The sequence below is a fragment of the Armigeres subalbatus genome, chromosome 2 (assembly GCF_024139115.2).
Source record: "Armigeres subalbatus isolate Guangzhou_Male chromosome 2, GZ_Asu_2, whole genome shotgun sequence".
NCBI classification, from domain to species: domain Eukaryota; kingdom Metazoa; phylum Arthropoda; class Insecta; order Diptera; family Culicidae; genus Armigeres; species Armigeres subalbatus.
The window spans coordinates 400,937,209-400,961,414 of NC_085140.1; the positions used below are offsets into that span (position 1 = coordinate 400,937,209).

At 43.7% G+C, this 24,206-nt stretch overlaps 1 protein-coding gene across 17 annotated transcripts in view; it reads left to right on the forward strand.

Annotated features, from left to right (window-relative positions):
* The window catches only part of LOC134213289 (adenylate cyclase type 3), a 149,327-nt gene extending 140,581 nt beyond the window's left edge, over window positions 1-8,746 (forward strand). For all 17 annotated transcript variants that reach the window (XM_062692200.1, XM_062692203.1, XM_062692204.1 and 14 more), the window contains 5 exons: window positions 6,179-6,251; window positions 6,397-6,469; window positions 6,545-6,853; window positions 6,927-7,274; window positions 7,329-8,746. In XM_062692200.1, the coding sequence (XP_062548184.1) occupies window positions 6,179-6,251; window positions 6,397-6,469; window positions 6,545-6,853; window positions 6,927-7,274; window positions 7,329-7,892 (1,367 nt within the window). In that variant the 3' untranslated portion in view covers window positions 7,893-8,746. The remainder of the gene's footprint in view (window positions 1-6,178; window positions 6,252-6,396; window positions 6,470-6,544; window positions 6,854-6,926; window positions 7,275-7,328) is intronic.
* Window positions 8,747-24,206: the final 15,460 nt, after the last annotated feature.

Here is a 24,206-nt window from a genome sequence, read left to right on the forward strand (position 1 = left end):
GGCGCTCAATGAAGTAGGGCTCATGTTGTACATATGCATAATCAATTTGACATAGTAATTAATTTCACCCGTGGTACCCAATAAATTAACTTTGAGAGAATCTCGAGATCGTGTTTCTGACGACCAAATGTAACTTCATTGAGATCTGATGAAGCAAGTGTGTGGTGGTGTGAATACATTTGAGAGAGTTCTGAAATGTATTGCGAGAGATCGGCTGGTACCTGGTGCTGGGAATTTGGTTTCATCAGTACCCGCTAAGCTGCGGTGGACGACGGAGGTCCTTCGTAGCTTAGTAGGGAAAGCACCTGTCATGCGAACTGGGGTCGGGATCAAACCCCACCGAAGGGCGGTTACCCTCCAATACCTTTTCCGAACTAAAATCTATCACATGTTGTACATATGCATAATCAAGTTTCAGACATAGTAATTAATTTCCACTCCGGGTGGCTTAATACCCGGCATATAGGCAATTAACTTTGAATGTACTGATCTCGAGTAGCGATCTCTCTTCGCTTGTGTGGTCGTGTTGGGATCTGACGACCAAACTGGCACAACCTCACACAACCCTACTTCATTGAGCGCCGTTGCTGATGAAGCAAGTGTGTAGGAGCCGGACAATACTAAATACTCATCCTACTTGGTTGACATGATGTACAAAAATACATTTGAGAGAGTTAGTTCTGAAAATGTATTGCGAGAGATCGGCTGGTACCTGGTGCTGGGAATTTGGTTTCATCAGTACCGCTAAGCTGCGGTGGACGACGGAGGTCCCTTCGTAGCTTAGTAGGGAAAGCACCTGTCATGCGAACTGGGGTCGGGATCAAACCCCACCGAAGGGGCGGTTACCCCCCAATACCTTTTCCGAACTAAAATCTATCACATGTTGTACATATGCATAATCAAGTTTCAGACATAGTAATTAATTTCCACTCCGGGTGGCTTAATACCCGGCATATAGGCAATTAACTTTGAATGTACTTCCTACAAGACTTTGAGGAATTTTGGAGGCTTCCGAGGCTCTTGAAATAAGGCTTCCAAGCCTCCCGATAGTAGGTTTTCGAGCCTCCTAATAAGAAGCTTCCGAGACTCTTGAAAAAAAAAACTTCCGAACCTCTTGAAAGGCCTCTTAAGAGGCGGATTCCAAGCCTCTTGAAAGGAGGCTTCCGAGCCTCTTGAAAGGAGGCTTCCGAGCCTCTTGAGAGGAGGCTTCCGAGCCTCTTGAAAGGAGGCTTCCGAGCCTCTTGAAAGGAGGCTTCCGAGCCTCTTGAAAGGAGGCTTCCGAGCCTCTTGAAAGGAGGCTTGAGCCTCTTGAAAGGAGGTTTCTGAGCCTCTGAAAGGAGGCTCTGAGCCTCTTGAAAGGAGGTTTCCGAGCCTCTTGAGAGGAGGCTTCGAAATCTCTTGAAAAGAGGTTTCCGAGCCTCTTGAAAGGAGGCTTCTGAGCCTCTTGAAAGGAGCCTTTAGAGCTTCTTGAAAGGAGGCTTTTGAGCCTCTTTAAAGGAGGCTGCCGAGCCGCTTGATAGGAGGCCACCGAGCCTCTTCAAAGGAGGTTGCCGAGCCTCTTGAAAGAAGGCTTCCGAGCCTCTAGAAAGGAGGCTTCCTGGCCTCTTGAAAGGAGGCTCACGAGCTTCTTGAAAGGAGGCTTCTGAGCCTCTTGAAAGGAGGCTTCCGAGCCTCTTGAAAGGAGGCTTCCGAGCCTCTTGAAAGGAGGCTTCCGAGCCTCTTGAAAGGAGGCTTCCGAGCCTCTTGAAAGGAGGCTTACTAGCCTCTTGAAAGGAGGCTTACTAGCCTCTTGAAAGGAGGCTTCTGAACCTCTTGAAAGGAGGCTCTGAGCCTCTTGAAAGGAGGCTTCCTGAGCCTCTTGAAAGGAGGCTTGAGCCTCTTGAAAGGAGGCTGAGCCTCTTGAAAGGAGGCTTCCAGGCCTCTTGAAAGGAGAGGCTTGAGGCCTCTTGAAAGGAGGCTTCCAGGCCTCTTGAAAGGAGGCTTCCGAGCCTCTTGAAAGGAGGCTCTGAGCCTCTTGAAAGGAGGCTTCCGAGCCTCTTGAAAGGAGGCTTCTGAGCCTCTTGAAAGGAGGCTTCTGAGCCTCTTGAAAGGAGGCTTCTGAGGCCTCTTGAAAGGAGGCTTGAGCCTCTTGAAAGGAGGCTTCTGAGCTCTTGAAAGGAGGCTTGAGCCTCTTGAAGGAGGCTTCTGAGCCTCTTGAAAGGAGGCTTCTGAGCCTCTTGAAAGGAGGCTTGAGCCTCTTGAAAGGAGGCTGAGCTCTTGAAAGGAGGCTTCCAGAGCTCTTGAAAGGAGGCTTCCGAGCCTCTTGAAAGGAGGCTTGAGCCTCTTGAAAGGAGGCTTCCGAGCCTCTTGAAAGGAGGCTTCTGAGCCTCTTGAAAGGAGGCTTCCGAGCCTCTTGAAAGGAGGCCTGAGCCTCTTGAAAGGAGGCTTCCGAGCCTCTTGAAAGGAGGCTCTGAGCCTCTGAAAGGAGGCTTCTGAGCCTCTTGAAAGGAGGCTTCTGAGGCCTCTTGAAAGGAGGCTTCTGAGCCTCTTGAAGGAGGCTTCCTGAGCCTCTTGAAAGGAGGCTTCCGAGCCTCTTGAAAGGAGGCTTCCGAGCCTCTTGAAAGGAGGCTTCCGAGCCTCTTGAAAGGAGGCTTCCGAGCCTCTTGAAAGGAGGCTTCCGAGCCTCTTGAAAGGAGGCTTCCGAGCCTCTTGAAAGGAGGCTTCCGAGCCTCTTGAAAGGAGGCTTCTGAGCCTCTTGAAAGGAGGCTTCCTAGCCTCTTGAAAGGAGGCTCTGAGCCTCTTGAAAGGAGGCTTCTGAGCCTCTTGAAAGGAGGCTTCCAGGCCTCTTGAAAGGAGGCTCTGAGCCTCTTGAAAGGAGGCCTGAGGCCTCTTGAAAGGAGGCTTCTGAGCCTCTTGAAAGGAGGCTTCCAGGCCTCTTGAAAGGGAGGCTTCCGGGCCTCTTGAAAGGAGGCCTGAGCCTCTTGAAAGGAGGCTTCTGAGCCTCTTGAAGGAGGCTTGAGCCTCTTGAAAGGAGGCTTCCGGGCCTCTTGAAAGGAGGCTGAGCTCTTGAAAGGAGGCCTGAGCCTCTTGAAAGGAGGCTTCTGAGCCTCTTGAAAGGAGGCTTCCAGCCTCTTGAAAGGAGGCTTCTGAGCCTCTTGAAAGGAGGCTGAGCCTCTTGAAAGGAGGCTTCTGAGGCCTCTTGAAGGAGGCTTCCTGAGCCTCTTGAAAGGAGGCTTCGAGCCTCTTGAAAGGAGGCTTCTGAGCCTCTTGAAAGGAGGCTTCTGAGCCTCTTGAAGGAGGCCTGAGCCTCTTGAAAGGAGGCTTCTGAGCCTCTTGAAAGGAGGCTTGGAGCCTCTTGAAAGGAGGCTTCCTGAGCCTCTTGAAAGGAGGCTTCTGAGCCTCTTGAAAGGAGGCTTCTGGGCCTCTTGAAAGGAGGCTTCCTGAGCCTCTTGAAAGGAGGCTTCCGAGCCTCTTGAAAGGAGGCTGAGCCTCTTGAAAGGAGGCTTCTGAGCTCTTGAAGGAGGCTTCTGAGCCTCTTGAAAGGAGGCTTCTGAGCCTCTTGAAAGGAGGCCTGAGCCTCTTGAAGGAGGCTTCCGGGCCTCTTGAAAGGAGGCTTCTGAGCCTCTTGAAAGGAGGCCTGAGCCTCTTGAAGGAGGCTTCGAGGCCTCTTGAAAGGAGGCTGAGCCTCTTGAAGGAGGCTTCCTGAGCCTCTTGAAAGGAGGCCTGAGCCTCTTGAAAGGAGGCTTTCGAGGTCTCTTGAAAGGAGGCTTTCGAGGCCTCTTGAAAGGGAGCCTTCGAGCCTCTTGAAAGGAGGCTTTCGAGCCTCTTGAAAGGAGGCTTTCGAGCCTCTTGAAAGGAGGCTTTCGAGCCTCTTGAAAGGAGGCTTTCGAGCCTCTTGAAAGGAGGCTTTCGAGCCTCTTGAAAGGAGGCTTTCGAGCCTCTTGAAAGGAGGCTTCCGAGCCTCTTGAAAGTGCTTTGCGAAAAAAAACCTTCATGTATCTCAAGTAAAGGATTCCAAACCATTAGATTCTATATTTTTGTTCAGAATAATATTATTCAACATTTTGACATTTTGGCCAAATTTCAGTTGACTTTAGGAAAAACTGCTTTGGTTTTAGCGCTTTGCGGCTATACATATTTTGATATAGCTTGTACGTTGTTTATAATAAATTTGGAAAATCATAGAAAATTAGTATTTTTTTAAACCTCAACACAATTTGTATGAAACGAAAAAATATTGAAAAACTTTGCACACATTTTTCTCAAAACTAAGTGTTTGACATTTACACCCCTTTGCGTTTGATCCCCTCAATTGTAATACATCCGCCATTACGCATTTTTGTCCGAGGTACCCCCTGGGGCCAGCAAACGTACCTTCAGGGGTACATGTACCCCAGGTTGAGAACCGCTGTTCTACACAGAAAAAAATTATGAAAAGTAAAGAGCGCGTAAAACTTGAGATGTGGAAATTTACGCTTTTCTACGCTGAAATGGTGCCCTTCCTAACAAGTTTGCTTACAAGTTGCATGAAATATTGATGATTCACGTCAAATATTGTATACATTTAGGCAATATCCCGCATGGAATTACGTTAATATTGGCGTTCCATTTATGTGCATTATTTTTGGCGTAAATTTCAGTGGATTTTTCTATCTGTGTAAACCACAACCAATTTTCCAGCTGTCTTCCAGGCGCGCTTTGTGATTTTCCAAACCACAATCCATGTTCCAGTGGTCAACGGTGTAGCAATACAAACCATCTTTTATTGGCCATAACATATTTTATACTTTGCACATTATCACTTGAATTCAACTCACATTTTGGAATCAGCGTCAGGATTCAAAAAATAACCGGGCAGAATCGCCAAAGTGTGTGGCCCAAAATGCAATGACGGCAGCGCTCCGTGAGTGCTTGTGCACGCCGCGGAAATCTGACGAGAAAAGGCCGAGTCATGGCTTGCTGCTCACCGTCATGGCTTGACTCGCTGTAGTGTTAATATGTAATCACACGCTGATGGTAACTTACTCAAACCCCTGTTATCTGGAATCACAGACGAGGCAGACTTGCCCTATTTGGTGACTTGATTTATAAGATACTCGATACGGCGTTCATTATGCAGGAAATTTCCCAATCTTGCTAGCTATGATGGTCGTACACGCCGTGTTGTCCGGAGCAAAACCGAATGTAATGTCTTGCTGGAGCTCGCTCATTCTTGAGCCGCCAGTCCCAGTCTCTCTGCACGCCGTCCGCACGCGCATCTTCCTCGATTGCACACAGCCAGCGATAGCGGGGTCTACCACGGAGCCGACGTCTTCTTCCAGGTTCTCTGCCAGACATGATTTTGGCGGATCTCTCTTCCGACATACGCACTACATGTCCAGCCCACTGTAATCTGTCGTTTTTCATCAGCCTGCTGATAACTGCATTTTTGTACACTTGGTACAACTAGAGGTTAATGCGTCTGTGCCATTCACCATTTTTTATCACAGCACCAAGTATTGAGCGCAGAAAATTTCTCAAAATGAATTTAAATCTCCTGAATTTAAAATATAGAAATAGAAACATGAGATATATTCAGCCATCATATTGACGTTATCTGGCGAAACATACATTATTTCCATTATTGCAATTCTAGTGGAACGAATAGTTTTCATCACGCTTTCGGAGAAATCTGGTATGTTGAATGTTTGCGTATACGTCACTTTTTCAAATTTGGGCTTAGAAAAAACCTACCGACAAGTTCTACCACTCTCAGGACAACACTTTTAAATTGAGATAAAATATAATTCTGTACTAGAAATTGGACGATTCAACTGAACGAAAGACAATGGTTTTACTTGGGAACCGTTTAAAAAACAAGAAACTGTTGAAATCCTGTTAGCAACCTGGATATCCTTGATCAGAATGCTTCGGAACGTTGATGATATTGCGCTGATCTCCGAATATTGCAGACGCTGTCTGCGTTGAATCCTACGAAAAATTTAGCAAATCACTGGGGCTCCACGTATGGATGACCGTGTTGAATAACAACCCTAGATAACAACCTAGGCGAACGAGCCTCCCTGATTTATCTAGTTTTGAATTGTCACGAATTAAGGGAATTGTGTACATAAGCGTTTCCATTTACTCTATTTGTCCCTAAAACTAAACAACATTAATGTTTTTCCAACATTCTCTTAATACTTTAATTTGGACGCAGCAATTCATTGTTACATCAACATATTTCATCTGGATGAGGCATTCCGGAACGAGGATTTTGAGATAATGAATGTGTAAATAATTTCATTTTTACTGATTCCAGTTTCACATATTCCAATGCTAATTTTGTGGACAATGTGAAAAGTTTCATAGGATCCTGTTCAATTTTCATTACCTTCTCTCTTACACAGTCCAATTAACACTTCCCCATTCTTGCAGATTTCCCTTGCGATACACTCTATCGGCGTTGTTGATGGCGGTAACGATAGCACTTTCGCTTCTGGCACGGCATGTAAGTATCAAAATTCTATATGTGTTGAAAAAAAAACGAGTGCGAGACGCCGACTGTAAATCTGCTCCTCTACAGATCGATAAGGTTGACCGGGTGATTTTCATGTGGAAAACCGAAGTCAGTGACCAGAAGGAACGGGCCAGCGACATGCGCCGGCGGAATGAGGCCCTTGTGTACAACGTTCTGCCGATGCACGTGGCGGAGCATTTCATGGGCAACCGAAAGCGATCGCACGACGATTTGTACTCTCAGAGCTACGCCGAGGTGGGAGTCCTGTTTGCCAGCATGCCAAATTTTTCAGACTTTTACTCGGAGGAAACGGTCAACAATCAGGGGTTGGAGTGTTTACGTTTCCTAAACGAAGTGATATCGGACTTTGATGCGGTAGGTGGGAATGTTTGCTCAATAATATGTGTTGTTGAAAACATGATTATAAAATAATTAACTTCTTTATCAGCTCCTCGAATTGCCTCAATTCCAAGATGTAATCAAAATTAAGACAATCGGGTCGACCTACATGGCAGCTAGCGGACTAAATCCGTCACGAATCGTCAAACCGGAGGACTCCATTTCGGTACGATGGGCACACTTAGCACTACTTGTCGAATTTGCCCTGGAACTGAAAAAGGCACTCCAGGGAATCAATGAACAATCATTCAATCATTTTGTGCTAAAGATGGGTGTTAACCATGGTCCAATAACGGCAGGAGTTATTGGTGCCCGTAAACCGCATTACGATATATGGGGCAACACAGTTAACGTAGCGTCTCGAATGGAAAGTACTGGAAAAGCGGGAGCGATTCAGGTATGGATACATAACATCTTCCTTGTGTCAATGAAACATCTTATTACTTTGTAGGTTACGGAAGAAACCTGCCATATTCTACAAACATTCGGCTACACTTTCGAGCAGCGAGGGTTAGTAGCAGTTAAGGGTAAGGGTCAGCTGATGACTTACTATCTGCAGGGAAAAATCCCGAAAAATGCTTCCCCAATACTTCCGGTGACCACGATGGAAACAGTCCAGGAAGTCGACGAACCCAAAGAATCTCCACCGGCACTAGCTATCGAATCACCTGCTCACCAAATCACGTCGGTGTCTTCCAGCACCACCAGCCCGAACAGCGTTCGCCTCAACCAAGAATACGTTGAGATGAAGGTAAGCAGTACATCGAATACGGTAACTTCGAATGAACACCACCAACAACAGCCTGCAGAACAGCAGCAACCGTTACAGACTAACAGTACCACCGTGGTGAATGCGAGTGACCTAATATCGAACAGCAGTGGTGTGACGGTGCTCTTCAATGGGGAAACCGAAGAGGCGGATGCGAAAACGCCACTCCTTGATGATAAGAATAGCACCAACGCAAATCATTTTAGCGAAGGAGAGAAAGATGCTCTAATAGAGGTTAGCAATTAGAAGGCTTTTGCGGGTAAACCATAGGCAAATAAGACGAGACCCAATCAGGACATTTTGGTCACCGAGGATAGTTAGTTGCACATATTTAACAATCTTTAAAGTTTTTTTTTATTTACTCTGTAGATGCAGACAATACAAAATACTCATTATGCTAATTTCGGTATTCAGAATCTAGCCAGTACGATAATTTGCTTTTTAGAGATATTAAAATTAGTCTAAAATTTCATTAGTTTTGGTGCACGGGAACTATTTTGAATCAATTTCGAAAAACTTAATAATTTCACGTATTGATATCCCTAACTTGTTTTTACTATCGGTCAAGCTGTCAACCTGTGAGCTAACTACCAAGCAGTCCAATTTCCAAAAACTTTCAAAATGGATATGGATAAAAAATATGACGAATGAATAAAAAATAACATGTGTTTCTAAATTAAAAACCCACCCAGCATGAGAAATTGCTTGCCAAGCACCCAGCTTTGCTGACAGTGCTTATTTGAGCTTTCTCATAACTTTTTTTTTCAAATATTTAAGCAACCATTATCGCATCCATAAAACTTAATCTACTTACTCTCCACTGACCACCGATATTAAAAATGTTTGTAACGTTACTGTTAAGTTCTTATAATCATCCTTATTAAACTTTGAACTACACATAGCCAGTGTTGTCCTACACTCAAGGCAAACAATTCTGCTCTTTGATTTTACTCCATGTAAACGATTTTATAGTCTCAACTAAGTAAGTTTAACTAATAGAAGGATATTTGAATTTTCTAAATGTCATGGCAAACTGTGAAAAAAATGCACTTCAGAGCCACAGGAGCGCGCGCGCTGAAAATACACTCCAGTGAAAACACTCCAGTTTAGATAGAGTAAAATCAAAGAGCAGATTTTTTTGCCCTGAGTGTAGGACAACACTGCACATAGCTTATATCTTATTTTTGTGTTTTTATTCAATCGACCAGTGAAATAATCGTGACAGGCATAAAAAAATCAAACCAATTAAAAAAATATTTATTTTTTGACATTTTACGTAATTTGTCGCAAATGAGGTGTCTATTTCGAGCTTCACGGAAATAATGTTTGACTTATATTTTCAAGATTTCGTTACTCAAAAAATATATTAAAATACGACGTTGCCAAAAAATGTTAATGTTTGCTATTTTGCATATCTCGTCGACCAAAATGTCCCATTGCAGAACGAATAACACTCAAATGCTAGCTTTATAGTTGAACTAGTCAGTAACAAAAAAGAAAGGAATAACACTAATAGTTGTGCTACTCTAGAACGTAAGTAATGATTAGGAAAATCTAAGAATAAAAACAACAAAACTGTATGAATAATAATCCATGTGAAAGGCGAAGGTGCACGCAACGTGCACATAATAATAATCATTTTTTGATGAGTTTTTATAGTTTTTTCGAATAACAAATAGTCGATTTTGTGATAAGTTATTTTCCATTTCTAACTTTTATGTTGTGTTGTGCAAATATGTGCAATATTGCAAATAAAAAATGACAAGACTGCCGTAAACTAAGTTTTACTCAACTCAAATGAAGACAATGAACTTATAAGACATTTTGGTATCGCCCCTATCATTACCTATCATGTACCCTGTTGGAAGCACCAACTTTAGAACCACTTGAAATACTACCATCTACGATTAACGATTATTTATTCTAATCATTAAGACATAAATATCAGTTCTCAACTAACGGGCAAAGTCAAACTTTGTGAAATCTCTAAGAGAAAACATTCCACCGAGCAGAAAAACACACCCTCCCGAGATGTTTCCTTCCTCATCTGAGCAAAAATAACTAAGAAAAAGTAAATTTGTAAGAGATGTAAACATTCTGAAGAATTATATAGAGTGAAAAAATGAACCCTTAGCCATATACATGTAACACGTCGGCATAAAGACAAATATTGAATCATTCAACACAAACCAAACAAGGCAGAGACATTAGCAGTTAAACAGTCATTACATATCGAAGGATCCGGAGCAAACTACATATAAACATAGTTCTTTGGCAATAGCTCATACTTGAAGGAAAAAATAAAACTCCGTATATCGAAAGTTCATCAATGTAATTTAGAGCCATAGTAAATTTCTAACCCACGAGGTGCAAAATCAATAAGCACAAACTTAGATGGAGGAATAAGTTGTTGAACATTAGTGCAATCAATTAGTTGAACATGGTATTGAGTAGGTATGTGTTATGTTAAAGTTTTCTCCTCGACATGAATTGGTTCCATAACTTTTGTTCGGTTAAGGAATCTCAGTACAAAATGTTTACCAACTCCAAGATGACTTTTTACTGTTTCAATCAAGGGTAGTGTCTAAAAAATGAAGAAAAGCAAACATTTTTATGAAAACGTATTTATATATATGGAAGGCAGATTTCTATTGTTGGCCAACAAAAAAAAACACTGAAACTTTGTTGGTAATGTGAGGTAGCAAGATGAAACTAATTTAGGAAAATTTAGAGCAAACAATCTGTGGTGAACTGCTTTTAACGACGTTTAAAATACGGGGCTCTGTTGTGGAGGTTGAATCATTCAATTTTCCCTCGAGGTTCATCACCAGTGAGACTGATCGGCTCGGCTTCCATAATAGACCCTAGCTTAAGAGAATCATGATGAATGGAGAATAAAACCAAAAGAGAACAATGTGAGTGATAATCTGGTAACAGTTTCAGCAATTTACACGGAAATATATTAATTTTATCCGAAATGTCCAAATTTAATCTAGAGAGTCAGTGCTAGTATAATGGACCCCCTGAACAAAACCCCAAATTAAACGCCGAAATCGGCTATTTTCTGCAAACTTCCGTCGGGTGGAGTGGCTTCATGTTACAGGACAGCAGTTCCATACATTTGTTATAAACAGGAAAGCAGGAATTTAGTTATATTAACTAATTTGTAAATGGAAATATGCTAAAGGGTCCATTACTGGCACACAATGGAGGATTCATAATAGGCACAAGGAGCATGTGGGAATGGAACATGCAAATTAAATTGGGGGACCATAATACGTATATAAGCTCACACTAGCGGAGTAACTGAAGTAAATTTCGGTCGTTAAGGGGTCCATTGGGCACGGCAAATGCTGGGTAAAACGTACCATTGGTACTTCGCGTACCTGAAGGAATAAAATAGACCCCATCTCGCGGTCCCTAGCCTCTTACCCAGCAACTCCTATCCCTACCTCCCCGCGGTGCTGGCCGGGATACGAGCAACCTTAGGGAAGATCGGGTAACCAACCCCGGTGGGAACTATGGTCTTATGCTGACAGGGAAGGGGGGGTTTGCTCCTCTCCGGAGGTGCAAATCTTATTGAGCGTCTATTCTCCATGTCAGGATCGGCTCACAACAGCGTATGTTCTCCATGTTAGGGCGGCTGATCATCGTCCGAGTGCCAGCGAGGACTCTAAGTGAAACTGTGCACCATGGTCCACCGGAAATAAGGAGGAATGGTCCTCCGGAAATTTAGGGGTTTGGTGTCAGGCCCTGCAAGCCAGCCTTTAAAAAATCATAAGCAACGAACAATCAACAAGAGAGTACGGACCGGAACCATCGGCGAAGACCACTGCGACGAAAAGGGACTAGCGATTGGAAACTCGGTTCGTGGAACTGCAAATCTCTCAACTTCATCGGGAGCACACGCATACTCGCCGATGTGCTCAAGGACCGTGGATTCGGCATCGTAGCGCTGCAGGAGGTTTGTTGGAAGGCATCAATGGTGTGAACGTTTAAAGGTAATCATACCATCTACCAGAACTGCGGCAACACACACGAGCTGGGAACAGCTTTCATAGTGATGGGCGGCATGCAAAGGCGCGTGATCGGGTGGTGGCCGATCAACGAGAGAATGTGCAGGTTGAGGATTAAAGGCCGGTTCTTCAACTTCAGCATAATCAACGTCCATAGCCCACACTCCGGAAGCACTGATGATGATAAGGACGCATTCTACGCGCAGCTGGAACGTGAGCTGCCCAAGCCACGACGTCAAAATCATCATAGGAGATTTGAACGCTCAGGTTGGCCAAGAGGAGGAGTTTAGACCGACTATTGGGAAGTTCAGCGCACACCGGCTGACGAACGAAAACGGCCTACGACTAATTGATTTCGCCGCCTCCAAGAATATGGCCATTCGCAGCACCTACTTCCAACACAGCCTCCCGTATCGGTACACCTGGAGATCACTACTGCAGACAGAATCACAAATCGACCACGTTTTGATTGATGGATGGCACCTCTCCGACATTATCGACGTCAGGACATATCGTGGCGCTAACATCGACTCTTACCACTATCTGGTGATGGTTAAACTGCGCCTAAAACTATCCGTCATCAACAATGTTCGGTACCGACGACTGCCGCGGTACGACCTAGAGCGACTGAAGCAACCTGATGTCGCCACTGCATACGCGCAGCATCTCGAGGCAGCGTTGCCGGAAGAGGGTGAGCTCGATGGGACCCCTCTTGAGGACTGCTGGAATACAGTTAAAGCAGCCATTAACGACGCAGCGAAGAACAACGTCGGGCATATGGGACGAAGTCGACGGAACGATTGGTTCGACGAAGAGTGCAGACAGATTCTGGAGGAGAAGGACGCAGCGTGGGCGGTCGCGCTGCAGCAAGGTACTCGGCAGAACGTGGAACGTTATAGACGGAAGCGGAGAGAGAAGAAACGCCGCCTGGAAGAAGCGGAGTGCGAGGAGATGGAACAGCTGTGCCGTTCTCAAGAAACACGCAAGTTCTACCAGAAGTTAACGCATCCCGCAAAGGCTTCGTGCCGCGAGCCGAAATGTGCCGGGATAAGGATGGGAGCATCTTGACGGACGAACGTGTGGTGATCGAAAGGTGGAAGCAGCACTACGAGGATCATTTGAATGGCGCTGAGAGTACAGGCAGTGAAAGTCAAGGCAGCGGAGGAGATGACTACGTCAGTTCAGCGGACGATGGAAGCCAACCAGCCCCCACCTTGAGGGAAGTTAAGGATGCCATCCAAAAGCTAAAGACCAATAAAGCAGCTGGTAAGGATGGTATCGGAGCTGAGCTCATCAATATGGGCCCGGAAAAGCTGGCCACTTGCCTGCACAAACTGATAGTCAGAATCTGGGAAACCGAACAGCTACCGGAGGAAGGAAGGGGTTATATGCCCCATCTACAAGAAAGGCGACAAACTGGAGTGTGAGAACTTTCGAGCGATCACCATTCTTAATGCCGCCTACAAAGTGATATCCCAGATCATCTTCCGTCGTCTGTCACCATTAGTGAATGAGTTCGTGGGAAGTTATCAAGCCGGCTTCGTTGACGGCCGCTCGACAACGGACCAGATCTTTACTGTACGGCAAATCCTTCAAAAATGCCGTGAATACAAGGTCCCAACGCACCATCTGTTCGTTGATTTCAAGGCGGCATACGACAGTACCCGAGCAGCACAAGTCAGACAAAAATGGTTGCAGCAACTTGATTGTGACTAAATCTGGTCACATATGAGTTGCAGCAACCTATGTGAAGCATGTGTGCTGCTAGGGTATAGACCGCGTAGAGCTATGGAAAATTATGGACGAGAACAGCTTCCCTGGGAAGCTTACCAGACTGATCAAAGTAACGGTGGATGGTGTGCAAAACTGTGTGAAGATTTCGGGCGAACACTCCAGTTCGTTCGAATCGCGCCGGGGACTAAGACAAGGTGATGGACTTTCGTGCCTGTTGTTCAACATTGCGCTAGAAGGTGTCATGCGGAGAGCCGGGTGTAACAGCCGGTGTACGATTTTCAACAGATCCAGTCAATTTATTTGTTTCGCGGATGACATGGACATTGTCGGCCGAACATTTGCAAAGGTGGCAGAACTGTACACCCGCCTGAAACGTGAAGCAACAAAAGTTGGACTGGTGGTGAATGCCTCAAAGACAAAGTACATGCTTGTGGGCGGAACATAGCGCGACAGGGCCCGCCTGGGAAGCAGTGTTACGATAGACGGGGATACCTTCGAGGTGGTCGAGGAATTCGTCTACCTCGGATCCTTGCTAACGGCTGATAACAATGTCAGTCGTGAAATACGAAGGCGCATCATCTGTGGAAGTCGGGCCTACTACGGGCTCCAGAAGAAACTGCGGTCAAAAAAGATTCGCCACCGCACCAAATGTGTCATGTACAAGACGCTAATAAGACCGGTTGTCCTCTACGGACATGAACCATGGACAATGCTCGAGGAGGACTTGCAAGCACTCGGAGTATTCGAGAGACGGGTGCTTAGGACCATCTTTGGCGGTGTGCAAGAAGACGGTGTGTGGCGGCGAAGAATGAACCATGAGCTCGCCCAGCTCTACGGCGAACCCAGTATCCAGAAGGTAGCTAAAGCCGGACGGGTACGATGGGCAGGGCATGTTGCAAGAATGCTGGACAGCAACCCTGCAAAGATGGTGTTCGCTTCCGATCCGGCAAGTACGAGACGACGTGGAGCGCAGCGAGCGAGATGGGCAGACCAGGTGCAGAACGACTTGGCGAGCGTGGGGCGTATTCGAGGATGGAGAGATGCGGCCTCAACCCGTGTATTGTGGCGTCAAATTGTTGATTCAGTGTTATCTGTTTAGATGTAGGTTAAAAGGTAGTGTTAAGGTGTATTAATCGAAATTAAGAAATTAAGACATCTGGCGAACTAATTCAGCAGTACGAAACATGCAAGTAGACAGAATTTTGTAACGCTGCTTTGTATAATAAAATGAGCATTCCTTTTTTCTTGAGGATGAAAAAATATTTATTCTCATGTTTGAGAATCTGTTAAATTTGCTTGAGTAATGGAAGCAAATTTTCGACTCTTAGCGCGAAATAACGGGCACGAATAGGAACATGCGACTTCTTAACTCTTGTCCAGCAGGGTAACTTACCATGAGGCGCGTCTCATGAAACTTGAGCATGAATTGAAGCTCAATTAGGAGAATATGTGCGGCACCATGAGATGCCATCCTGAGAAAATATTCATCGAGACACAGTACGGGGTCTTCTCATGCATAGTGTTGCACAACGGGGTCTTGTTCGATCACATACCATATTGGGCTGGGCCACAGGGCGAAGCTAGCACGACAAAACACCTTAGGTGATGCGTAATTTTGAGTTGGTGTCTTTGGAATAATTTCGTATTCAAAAAAAAAATAAACTCAGTGTTGATTATTAGTTAGTATTTTTGACGCATAGGTGGCGCTGCGATACTATTTTTTTTATTTTACGCAAAGAGCTTTGGTGGCAAAGGCAAAGTTGTAAAACATAAAAAAAAAGATTAATCCACCTAGCGTTGGTGGTGCCTTTCTCGCATTTAGTTAAGACACCAACCTTATATGGGGCTTATATGGTCCGATGTACCATTTTTTCATAACTTTTAAACGCAATGACCGATCGTTATCAACAAGGCTTTGTCCCTTGTCGTTGTTGCGAGAAAATCGGTGAAGGATTACTATACGAAAAGTTGTCTAATGTTTTTTATAGATTTTGTGCACACACATACATACACACATACACACGGACAGACAGACATGTGCTCAGTTTGTCGAGCTGAGTCGATTGGTATATAACACTATGGGTCTCAGACGCTTCTATCAAAAGTTCGTTTTCGGAGTGAAATGATAGCCTTTCGGTACAACTTCGTTGTACGAGAAAGGCAAAACGGTAGTTGCAGAGATATAGTAAATTGTATTGTTTTGTAGTGTTTAGATGGTGTGAGAGGTTGCTTTATAACCCTATCATTTTTTTTTTTTTTCAATAAATTCATGTTTATTTCCAGGTATTTTCTTAAAATTTAACATGGTAAGTGTTTGGCCAGTTGGCCCTTCAGCTTTAGTTCTATGTTTTCACAGTTTTACTCTAGTTTATGAATTTAAAAAGTTTTTTAGTTTGGCAATTTAGCCTTTAGGAGGCATTGATTTGTTTGTAAAATTTGATAACCTAACTACTATGTACACTAATATTTACAATAAAAATTTGATAACCTAGATTGGAACTAGCGCCCTAATTGGGGCCTGATCCGAATGCAAGCAACGGACCCTAAACTTTTCTTTACACTCACCAAAGCGCTCATGTAAGGTTTTTATCCCGGCCAGACGGTGGACCTCGGATGTTCTTGTACTGGGAGTGGTGTTGAGGATCATCCTCAGGAATTTGTTTTGGACCCGTTGAAGTTTGAGGTGGTGGGTTTTAGCACAGCTCTCCCAGACCGGCATGCCGTATTCGATCACAGGGAGGATGATTTGCTTGTAGACAGCAAGCTTATTTTTCAGGGACAATGACGACCGGCGGTTGATCAAAGGGTACAGTAGTTTCAACAAAACGTTACACTTTGTCACAGTTTTGTCAACCTGTTGCCTGAAAATAAGCTTGCTGTCGAGGGTCAAGCCAAGGTAGTCGGCCTCATTGACCCATTCCACAGTCGTGCCATTGAGGATGATTTTACAGTCCCCAGGTGGAACACGTTTAGGGGATTTGGAGTGGGGGAAAATGATGACCTGAGTCTTCGCCGCGTTGATACAGATCTTCCAGCTGGTGAGATATTCTGTCAGGGCATCCATATATAACCCATATAACCCTATACGTGTAAATTTAACCCGAGAGAATTAGGTTTACTGTGTCCATTTCAACAGGAACGGTTTTCCAGAAGCATCTTGAAATGCTTACTGGTGGGAAATATCAGACCCTTTGGAAAGAATATTATCTGTCATAGTAAAATGATTTTATAGAGAAGAATGGGGCAAATCAGCGAAATCCAGTCATGATCAGGCATGCATATATACCATAGACTGAGAAAACGGGTCGTATGAACATAATAAGATACTCTTTTGAAATTGCGACATGAGAAAATGTGTTGATTTTCATAAGTTTTTCTTATGGAAATATTTTGAATATATGTAAAAAAAATGTAACCCGGATTCGAACCGTGGACGTCGAGATTAGGAGGCGCGTGATTACATCACACGCCTATCAAGGCCTCAAGAAAATATTCCGCTGGATGGCCAATATAAATCCAGAAGTTGTCAAAACAAGGTCTTATGATTTTCATAATTCCATTCTTATGAAATGTTTTCATAAGATTGGTCTTATGAAAATTGTAAGAGCCATTTTCCTGAGTGTAGGTATTCTCTACTCAATTACCATCAGGAAACATAGAAATAAATAGTCGCAATTGGTTTTAAATGGTTGCTGTCATAGGAAAATGCATTTTGTAGAGGAAAATGGGGCAAAACAACCACTTTCAGTTTCGATCTAGATCCGGAACGTATAACATATGTATTCTGTACAAATTTAGCATAAGAAAACAAAAACAAAAGTTAGTAGCAAATGGTTTTAAAGAGTAGCTGCATTGAATAAATGCATTTTTAGTGGAAAATGGGGCAAAACAGTTACTTCCAGTCGTAATATAGGGCAGGAATATGTATCATACTTATTTTCCACTCAATTATCATAAGAAAAAATAGAATTGGTTAGTCGCACAAATTTTAAATCAAAGCTGTCATAGAAAATATGCATTTTTTTGAGGAAAGTGGGGCAAAACAGCCACTTCCAGTCACTATCCAGGGCCAGAATATATACCAGACGTATTATCTACAAAATTTACACTAGGAAACATAGGAGTAGTTGGCCGCAATCAGCTTTTAACTATAGCTTCCATAGAAAATATATGTTTTTAGAGGTAAATGGGGCAAAACAGCCACTTGCAGTCATGATTTGAGGTCGTTATATATACCATACTTAATCTTTACTAAAATAGCATCAGAAAACATAGGAGTAGTAAGCCGCAATTGGTTTTAAAGAGTAGCTGTCAAGGAAAAATGCATTTTTAAGAGAAAAATGGGGCAAAATAGCCCCTTTTAGTCATGATCCAGGGCCGGAATATATACCAGACGTACAGTGACCTGCATAATAAAAAGCCCACTTGCCGTTATTCATACAAAATGGTCAACTTTGGAGATCTAGATCTCGATTGCGTGTGAACCAATTTTTCTGAACATTTGACCAGAGCTCAGATATAACTTGAATTTTACCACACCTAGGTTTCGACCATATTAATTCATAGGGTAAAAAGTTATCGCGGTAATACTAAAACGATTTTTTTTGTCAAAAAATTGATTTTAAAATATCTTGAAAACTACAACTCTTAGTGTACAAGTATATTCCGCAAATTTTTTTGTATTGCCAAAATACGCGTTTTTGCTGAATAAGTCATCAGTTTACAACCTATAGAATTCAAGATACACCCGATTCTGTTTTCACACGGATTTTTTTTTACACGGCCGTGTAAAAAAAATCCCATACAAATTTTTTGCAAAGTTGCTCCATTTTGCATGATTCGTCGAGAAATCATAAAACTTTTTTTACACGGAACGCATCCCCCGTGTAAAAAAAGAATCGGGTGTATTTAAAAAATAAATTTTTGCCAAAAAATTCATTTTGGGATTCCCGCAATAATTGTTTACCCTATGAATCAATATGGTCGAAAGTCAGGTGTGGTAAAATTCAAGTTATATCTGAGCTCTGGTCAAATTTTCAGCAACATTGGCTCACACCCAATCGAGATCTAGATCTCCAAAGTTGACCATTTTGTATGAAAAACGGCTAGTGGGCTTTTTATTATGCCGGTCACTATCTTCTTCTTCTTCTTATTGGCATTACATCCCCACACTGGGACAGAGCCGCCTCGCAGCTTAGTGTTCATTAACCCGTTTCGGTCTGACCTAGAAATCAAAATTGAAATAACCCGTGTAGGCTCATTTTTCGTCCGATTGCCATGAAATTTTCAGGGAAGAAGCGTCATCATGTCTATTTTTTGGCACATGACTTGATTTGACCATGGTGCCAATCCGGCCGGATTTATTAAGGGGGGGTCCTGGGTCAGATGCAGTCAAAAACGGGTCATTTTTTTAAAACCATTGATAAATGAACGAAAGTGACCAGAATGCTGATGCAAACGTGGTCAATCATCATTGACCAGCATCAGAAGTTAGTTTTGATACATTTGAATCACCAGGACATGGTTCCGGATGTTCCGGGAACCTGGTTCCCTGGGGTATCCCTGGGGTGGTGGACACTTTTCAAGTGGACACAACCCAGTCTTGCGACATATCAAACTTCATGGTTTTGGAAGAGAATCCTAATAGATGAGTTTTGGGAGGTTTTGGACACATTGGCCACGTCCGGAAGTGTTCCCGGGTACCTTGTTCCCTCAGGGAAGCAGACAAATTTCGATAAGCACCGACACCCATATTGCGACATGTCAAACTCCATGATTTTGAAAGACAAGCTCAATTAATGGGTTTTTGATAGATTTCGGACACATTGGCCACGTCCGGAAGTGTTCCCGGGTACCTGATTCCCTCAGGGAAGCAAACAAATTTCGATTAGCACCGAAACCCATCTTGCGACATGTCAAACTCCATGATTTTGAAAGACAACCTCAATAGATGGGTTTTCGAGAGGTTTTGGACACATTGGCCACGTCCGGAAGTGTTCCCGGGTACCTGATTCCCTCAGGGAAGCGGACAAATTTCGATAAGCACCGAAACTCATCTTGCGACACATCAAACTCCATGGTTTTGAAAGACAGGCTCAATAGATGAGTTTTTGAGAGATTTTGGACACATTGGCCACGTCCGGAAGTGTTCCCGGGTACCTGGTTCCCTCAGGGAAGCGTACAAATTTCGATATGCATTGAAACTCATCTTGCGACACATCAAACTCCATGGTTTTGAAAGACAAGCTCAATAGAAGGTTTTTTTTAGAGATTTTGGACACATTGGTCACGTCCGGAAGTGTTCCCGGGAAATTGGTTCCCCCAAGAAAGTGGACAAATTTTGCCTAGCACCAAAACCCATCTTGCGATATATCAAACTCCATGATTTTGAAAAACAAGCACAATACATGATTTTTTGACAGATTTTGGACACGTTGATCACGTCCGAAAGTGTTCCCGGGAGACAGGTTCCCTCAGGGAAGTGGACAAATTTTCCGGTCGTTGCCAATGTGTCCAAAATCTAAAAAAAAAATCATGTATTCAATTTGTCTTTCAAAATCATGGAGTTTGATATGTCACAAGATGGGTTTCGGTCCCAATCGAAATTTGTCCGCTTCCCTGAGGGAATCAGGTACCCGGGAACACTTCCGGACGTAACCAATGTGTCCAAAACCTTTTAGAGACTCATTTATTGAGCTTGTCTTTCAAAATCATGGAGTTTGGCATACCGCAAGATGGGTTCCGGCGCTAATCTAAATTTGTTTGCTTCCCTGAGGGAACCAGGCTCCCGGGAACACTTCCGAACGTGGCCAATGTGTCCAAAATCTCTCAAAAACCCATCTATTGAGCTTGTCTTTCAAAACCATGGAGTTTGATGCGCAAGATGGGTTTCGGTGCTAATCGAAATTTGTCCGCTTCCCTGAGGGAACCAGGCTCCCGGGAACACTTCCGAACGTGGCCAATGTGTCCAAAATCTCTCAAAAATTCATCTATTGAGCTTGTCTTCCAAAATTATGGAGATTGACATGTCTCAAGATGAGTTTTGTTGGTAGGCGGGATTTGTCCTATTTCTTGAGGGAACCAGGCTCCTGGGAACATTTTCGGATGTGGCCAATGTGTCCAAAACCTCTCAAAAACTCATCTATTGAGCTTGTCTTCCAAAATCATGAAGTTTGATATGTCGCAAAATGGGTTTCGGTGCTAATCGAAATTTGCCCGCTTCCCTGAGGGAACCAGGCTCCCGGGAACACTTCCGAACGTGGCCAATGTGTCCAAAATCTCTCAAAAACTCATCTATTGAGCTTGTCTTTCAAAATCATGGAGTTTGATATGTCGCAAGATGGGTTTTGGTGCTAGGCAAGATTTGTCCACTTTCTTGAGGGAACCAGGCTCCCGGGAACACTTCCGGACGTAGCCAATGTGTCCAAAACCTCTCAAAAACTCATTTATTGAGCTTGTCTTTCAAAATCATGACGCAAGATGGGTTCCGGCGCTAATCTAAATTTGTTTGCTTCCCTGAGGGAACCAGGCTCCCGGGAACACTTCCGAACGTGGGCAATGTGTCCAAAATCTCTCTGAAATTCATCTATTGAGTTTGTCTTCCAAAATTATGGAGTTTGACATGTCGTAAGATGAGTTTTGTTGGTAGGCGGGATTGGTCCAATTTCCTGAGGGAACCAGGCTCCTGGGAACATTTTCGGATGTGGCCAATGTGTCTAAAATCTCTCAAAAACCCATCTATTGAGTTTGTCTTTCAAAATCATGGAGTTTGATATGTCGCAAGATGGGTTTTGGTGCTAGGCAAGATTTGTCCACTTTCTTGAGGGAACCAGGTTCCCGGGAACACTTCCGGACGTGGCCAATGTGTCCAAAACCTCTCAAAAACTCATCTATTGAGCTTGTCTTCCAAAATCATGGAGTTTGATATGTCGCAAGATGGGTTTCGGTGCTAATCGAAATTTTTCCACTTCCTTGAGGGAACCAGGTTCCCAGGAACACTTCCGGACGTGGCCAATGTGTCCAAAATCTCTCAAAAACCCATTAATTGAGCTTGTCTTTCAAAATCATGGAGTTTGATGTGTCGCAAGATGGGTTCCGGTGCTAATCGAAATTTGTCCGCTTCCCTGAGGGAACCAAGCTCCCGGGAACACTTCAGAACGTGGCCAATGTGTCCAAAATCTCGCAAAAACTCATCTATTGAACTTGTCTTCCAAAATCATGGAGTTTGGTATGTCGCAAGTTGGGTTTCGGTGCTAATAGAAATTTGTCCACTTTCTTGAGGGAACCAGGTTCCCGGGAACACTTCCGAACGTGGCCAATGTGTCCAAAATCTCTGAAAAAAACCCATCTATTGAGCTTGTCTTTCAAAATCATGGAGTTTGGTGTGTCGCAAGATGGGTCTCGGTGCTAATCGAAATTTGTCCGCTTCCCTGAGGGAACCAGGCTCTCGGGAACACTTACGGACGAGGCCAATGTGTCCAAAACCTCTCAAAAAATCATGTGCTGTGCGTGTCTTTCAAAATCAGGGAGTTTGATATGTCGCAAGATGAGTTTCGGTGCTAATCAAAATTTGTCCACTTCCCTGAGGGAACCAGGTTTCCGGGAACACTTCCGGACGTGGCCAATGTGTCCAAAATCTCTCAAAAACCCATTAATTGAGCTTGTCTTTCAAAACCATGGAGTTTGATGTGTCGCAAGATGGGTCCCGGTGCTTATCGAAATTTGTTCGCTTCCCTGCGGGAACCAGGTTCCCGGAAACACTTCCAAACGTGGCCAATGTGTCCAAAATCTCTTTAAAAAACCATCTATTGAGCTTGTCTTTCAAAATCATGGAGTTTGATGCGTCGCAAGATGGGTTTCGGTGCTAATCGAGATTTGTCCACTTTCTTGAGGGAACCAGGCTCCCGGGAACACTTCCGGATGTGGCCAATGTGTCCAAAACCTCCCAAAAACTCATCTATTAGGATTCTCTTCCAAAACCATGAAGTTTGATATGTCGCAAGACTGGGTTGTGTCCACTTGAAAAGTGTCCACCACCCCAGGGATACCCCAGGGAACCAGGTTCCCGGAACATCCGGAACCATGTCCTGGTGATTCAAATGTATCAAAACTAACTTCTGATACTGGTCAATGATGATTGACCACGTTTGCATCAGCATTCTGGTCACTTTCGTTCATTTATCAAAGGTTTTAAAAAAATGACCCGTTTTTTACTGCATCTGACCCAGGACCCCCCCTTAATAAATCCGGCCGGATTGGCACCATGGTCAAATCAAGTCAAGTACCAAAAAATAGACATGATGACGCTTCTTCCCTGAAAATTTCATGGCAATCGGACGAAAAATGAGCCTACACGGGTTATTTCAATTTTGATTTCTAGGTCAGACCGAAACGGGTTAAGCACTTCCACAGTTATTAACTGCGAGGTTTCTTAGCCAGGTTACCATTTTTGCATTCGTATATCGTGAGGCTAGCACGATGATACTTTTATGCCCAGGGAAGTCGAGACAATTTCCAATCCGAAAATTGCCTAGACCGGCACCGGGAATCGAACCCAGCCACCCTCAGCATGGTCTTGCTTTGTAGCCCTGCGTCTTACCGCACGGCTAAGGAGGGCCCACTATTCTCTGCAAAATAAACATTAGAAAACATAGGGGTAGCCGCAATCGGTTTTTAAGTATAGCTGCCATACAAAAAATATGTTTTCAGGGGTAAATGGGGCAAAACGGCCAGTTCCCATAATTTCCGGCGAACGAAAATAGCACCATTCGATTTGTCGTGAATTTTCCTTTAAGGAAGGGTATTTCTCTGCCGCATCATGTAGCCGCAATAAATAAGTACCTTTTTGCGTCGCTTTTTCCCCACTGTGGCACGGTTGCACTCCAGCACTCAATTTTCCACTTTCCTGATGTCTGATACTGCTACAATAGGGTGGTTCAAAAATCGATTTTTCTCCACAGTGCTCATCTGATTCTTTGCCATGTTCTGAGTGTCCTCTGAAAATTTGAGCTCATTTGGATAACAATTGATTTAGCACAAACCGTTTCAAGTTTGCATGCAAATTAGTATGGAGAAAATTATTTTTTCATTATACTGTTAATGACGTTCCCCCATTAAGCGCAGGTTAAAAGAAAACCTACCTAGCTAAAGGGAATACTCAACAGTTTTCACCCAACGAAAATCGCATGTTGACTAATCGCCCCACTAATTAGTAATCGAATTTAATCTATACCGTAGTTTTCTGGAGCTAATAGCATAACTCATCAACAGGCAACATTGCTGCTCGTGGCGCGAAAGATGGCACACACAAATTCAGGCTACTATGTTTCACTGCACATTTCAGTGATGCCCTCAATGAAGTTTAACGATCATGACTAAAGATTCGCAACCTGTCTTAAAATCGATTACTAATTATTGGGGTGATTAATCAACATGCGATTTTCGTTGGGTGAAAGCTGTTGAGTATTCCCTTTAGCTAGGTAGGTTTTCTTTTAACCGGCGCTTAATGGGGGAACGTCATTAACAGTATAATGAAAAAATAAATTTCCCCATACTAATTTGCATGCAAACTTGAAACGGCTTGCGCTAAATCAGTTTTAATCCAAATGAGCTCAAATCTTCAGAGGACACTCAGAACATGCTAAAGAATTAGATGAGCACTGTGGAGCAAAATCGATTTTTTGAACCACCCTAAGCTACATGTCTCCAGAATCTGAGTGGACACTTTTCCGGTAATCCTGACACCTTTACAAAATTTAGATTTCTGTGAAAATATTTGAAGCGATACATAAAATATTCGACGATAAATTGA